The 4,584-nt window shown below is 34.8% G+C and overlaps 2 protein-coding genes across 2 annotated transcripts; both read left to right on the top strand.

The window, feature by feature from the left end:
- Positions 1–989: 989 nt before the first annotated feature.
- LOC100373401 (uncharacterized) lies at positions 990–2,325 on the top strand. The gene is made up of 3 exons (XM_006812432.3): positions 990–1,334; positions 1,657–1,743; positions 1,864–2,325. Exons 1-3 carry the CDS (start codon positions 990–992, stop codon positions 1,975–1,977), a joined length of 546 nt encoding a protein of 181 aa, XP_006812495.3. The 3' UTR covers positions 1,978–2,325.
- Positions 1,999–4,059, top strand: LOC144363069 (uncharacterized). The gene has a single exon (XM_085507574.1). It carries the CDS (start codon positions 1,999–2,001, stop codon positions 4,057–4,059), a length of 2,061 nt encoding a protein of 686 aa, XP_085363700.1.
- Positions 4,060–4,584: the final 525 nt, after the last annotated feature.

Here is a 4,584-nt window from a genome sequence, read left to right as displayed (position 1 = left end):
TCAAGGAATTAACCCCATATGTGCATCCATTTCCCACCTTGGTATCACCCACCCCTGAAAACAAACTCTTAATACCACGCTGAAGCGTTTGGTAATAAGACAGAATCAAGGGGGATTCGCATAGAGTTCTGGGTAAATCAAGGAAATACTCGCAGTTACGGCACGCCTGATTGGCTGAAAATGAGTATGCGCACTTGATTTACCCATAACTCTGCGCGAATCCCCCTTGATTCTGGCTGCTGGCCATTTTCGATCATGAAATTGTCGGATATCACCAGAAAACTCGCGATTTGTGCCGTTTTGAATAAAACCAAGTTAGCGATTATGAATAATGGTTATTAACATAACACCTGACCCCCTCTGCACTTTTTGTTTCGCATTTTAAGGTAAGAAATCGACATTTGAAACCGACAGGGTGTCGATTTACTCTGTGCCGTGTTTCACAACTTGTTTATTTATATACGTATAGCGGATGATTTTTTTTTGAAAATTAGTATTTATTGATTTTCAGCCCCCAAGTGACTGTGATTTCATTTTCAAGTACACATTTTAGATAAACTCTGGTTTTAAACTTATTCTGGATAATAATTAAAAATTGGCGTCAGAATAATTACCTTTAACTCTTTCTGCTGCCTCATCCCCAATTTCATCGCTCAAAAATGCATGAAGTTCGTCCGATGACATCGCAAGCATTTCGTTCGCCATTCTTGAAATTGCCGCCTCGTGTATATTGTAGTCTGCAGCACGCGTGTGAAGCCAAGTGGCTCACTCCGACATCTCGCATTATGCGTGAATTTGAACTCGACAAACGCAGGCCTCACGCCATTCGGACGTTAAAAATACTCTATAATACGAACTATGATTTCTTTTTTATTATTATTAATTTCGAGAAATGAAAAATCAAAGCTAAACGCTCTTTTCATCGAACATAACCAAAATTCGCCCGTACCATATAATCTGGCGAGATATGATATAACATCTTTTTTAAAATGGCGGGACCCTGGAGATGTGGGATTTGTATTGTGTTTCTCTGTCTTACGTTAAGAGAGCTTCTAAACCACATTAACGTGTCACATGCTAGTACTCCACACTTCATGATAAATTGTGGAGTTGATGGATGCCCGAGAAGCTACCGGAAATACCATTCTTTTTATAAACACATTGTGTCAATACACCGTGATCGCTACACGGAGAATACCCCACCAGAACAAATCCCACATGATACAAACCCCCCAGTGACACAATATGTCGAAGACGCAGTTCTGAGTGAGAATGACATCAGTGACAATGAAGCAATTACAAACGATGACGACTGTAGTGCACCTCAGACTCAGGTATGTTTTAGTGATTGTTAATACCACATTGCTTTGTACAAAATACACAATTTGCTGATAAAAATAAACTGCGTTATAAATTAAGTTTAACTTCTAGGAATTTCAATCATAGATGTAAAACACTGTTAAGCAGCCTAAAATGTTGGCAGATTGCGATTTTTCAGCCCAAAGTTTTACTATATATTTATTGTGAACACACATCCTTTGGAAAGGATGAAAAGGGTTACATTTCTTAAGTGGGATGGATAAATCATTTATTGTATGGTAACTTCTGTACATCATGTTTACATGAAAACTACATAATATATTTCATACTTGACAGGTTCAGCCACAAGATAACAAAATAAATTTGGAAACATGTGCCGCCCAATTTATATGTGGTTTAAAGGAAAGAAACTGCTTAACTCAGGTAATAAACACTCATCTGTGCTTTAGAAATAAGTCCAGTCTTTTAAAACGGGAAAACTTTCAGTTTACATTCAACTTATTGTTCACCTATATTACAGTCAATTATTGTATTTTGTTTCAGGCTACTACATCTGACATTGTTGAAAACACCAAGACTTTGATTCAGTCAACAGTTGAAAAATTAAAGATGGAGATTTTGCAAAGGGCAGCTCTACAGCTAGAAGGGAACAGCTAATTAACATTGCAAAATATTCTCATGGACAGCGAAAAAGAAGTTTCTGATACTTTTTCCAAAATTGATTCACATTACAAACAAGATCAGTATATTAAAAGGAACTTTTTATCTGTAAGACTATGTGAAGTTAAGTTGGGAGAAACAATTGTGAGCAAGCGTAAGGGCAGGAAATACCATGTAACATCTCGTGATGATACTTTTGTGTATGTGCCGCTCTTGGAATCTATAAGACAACTGATTTCTAATGTACGCATTCGAACCCTTGTAACTAATCCACCCAAAACTGCACCAGATGGGTATTACTTTGATATGTTAGATGGGGAAATATACCAAACTCATAACCTTTTATGTGATGATGATATTCCCATTATTTTATACTATGATGAAATTGACATATGCAATCCTCTAGGATCACGTTCAGGTATACATAAATTAGGAATGTTCTATTATACCATTGCAAAAATAGACACGAAATTTAGATCCAAACTTGAAACTGTACAACTTTTGGCCATAGCATACAGTGAGAACATAAAAAAATATGGACTTGATGCAATCCTAGAGCCTTTTATTCATGAATTACGACTTTTTATTCAGGGGTGTGATTTTAAGTTGGCTGATAATGAAATAATACATTTAAAAGGCATGTTGTTTGGAGCACTTGGTGACACACCCGCAAGTCATGCGCTTGGTGGTTTCAAAGAAAGCGTTGGTGCATCATTTTCTAAATGTCGGTATTGTACTTGTACTTCGGACAATCTGGGCAACTTTTCAGTAGCTCACTTTCAGAAAAGAAATCTTGACACTCATTTAGATCACCTTGCTGAAATAGAAAGAGCCAATACAGATTACCTAAGAAATTATTTGCGCACTATGTATGGCATTAATAGACGTAGTATTTTAGTGGATGCACCAGGTTTTGATGTGTGTACAATGCTTCCACAAGATATAATGCATGTTGTTACTGAGGGTGTAGCTCAATATGAGCTAAAGGAAGTACTTAAAGAATATATACTTGAGCAGAAATTATTCAGCCTAAGTCAGTTGAACTCTTACCTGAGAAACTTCCACCTTCCGTACTTCGATGTAAAAAACAAACCTTCTGAGATTCTTCAGAAAACTCTGGACTCGGATGACAATAGACTCAGACAGTCTGCTAGTCAAATGCATGTTTTTATGAAAATCTTGCCATTTTTCCTTGCAAGTACAATACTACCTGAGGATAACTCGCTATATTTATTTGTTATTGAACTACTCTGTATTATAAATATTTTACAGTCGCCAGTTATATCGAATGGTTCACTTGTATTTTTGAGTTTAGTAATCAAGAACCATTTAGAGACATTTGTACAGCTGTTTCCAGAGCTTTCTGTTTTACCAAAACAACATTTCATGATTCATTTTCCAGAGACAATAAGAAAGTATGGACCACCTATAAGATACTCGTGCATGAGATACGAAGCCAAGCACAAGCTTTTTAAAAGGCTATCTCAGAAGCAAAACTTTTCAAATCTGCCTAAATCTATTGCTGAACGTTATTTGAAGGCTGAATGCTTGTCCTATATTGATGATGACCCATCCACTCATCCTTTGTTTTCTACTGAACAAATAACTGGGCCATGCCAAATGCTTGTCATTAACTTTCAGGATACAAGTAGGAAAATTAAGGAGTTTTACCAAGACATAGTCTTGAAAACCATTCATAGTACCAAGCATATTACACTAAATGGAACAAAGTACATACCAGATGAGTGCATGATTGCAGTTGAAATAGAAAATGATTTGCCAACCTTTGGTCTTTTAAAAAATATATTTATTGGGGGAACTGATGAAGGGGAGCAAGAGGTTTTTTTTGCTTTGAAGATGTATGAAACAAATCATTTTGAGGAGTTGCTTCAAGCATATGTTATTGAAGAACCTGTATTACCGGAAGGATTTGTTGTTAGAAAGCCGTCAGAATGTCTGGACTTCAGTTGTTATTGCCTAGTGAATTTCAAGAATGAAATGTTTATACTACTGAACTACGATCTGATGTCTGTAATAGAGTTGGCAAATGATGGTTATCCAAATTTTTTGCAAGCATGAAATATTTTTGGTAAAAAATTTTATTTTGCAGAAATATGCAAATTATAATTTTTTTTGAATATTTTTAGTAATTTTTGGGAAAAAGTATTTTTGGCAACTAATCGGAAACCTATGATATTTGAGGTGGTCCTCTGTCAGGTTTGTTAATATTATCTCAAAATATGGGAATTTGGTGCACAAGCCAAATTAAACTATTTACTAGGACTTTCAAATAAACAAAAGAAATTAATACTTAAAACACATTGTTTAAATAATTTTCTATTTGAAAAAAAAATAAAAATTATTGTCACAAAATTGTAAAGAAATAAACATTAGAATACTAGTATTATGACTTATCAAAATGTTCCCATACAAAGGAATAAAAACAAATGTGGGGTATTTTGGTCTTAAAATAAATATTAGATATCCTGTTCGATTGTAAAATATTAATACATAATTCAGTTGCCACACTTTTCACAATTGTGAATTCCCAGAATTGTATATAATTAATTTCAACATTATTTTTTTCATTGATGAATTGAAAAC

The sequence above is a fragment of the Saccoglossus kowalevskii genome, chromosome 14 (assembly GCF_978046115.1).
Source record: "Saccoglossus kowalevskii chromosome 14, keSacKowa6.1, whole genome shotgun sequence".
Classification (NCBI taxonomy): domain Eukaryota; kingdom Metazoa; phylum Hemichordata; class Enteropneusta; family Harrimaniidae; genus Saccoglossus; species Saccoglossus kowalevskii.
This window is presented reverse-complemented; position numbering and strand designations above follow the sequence as displayed.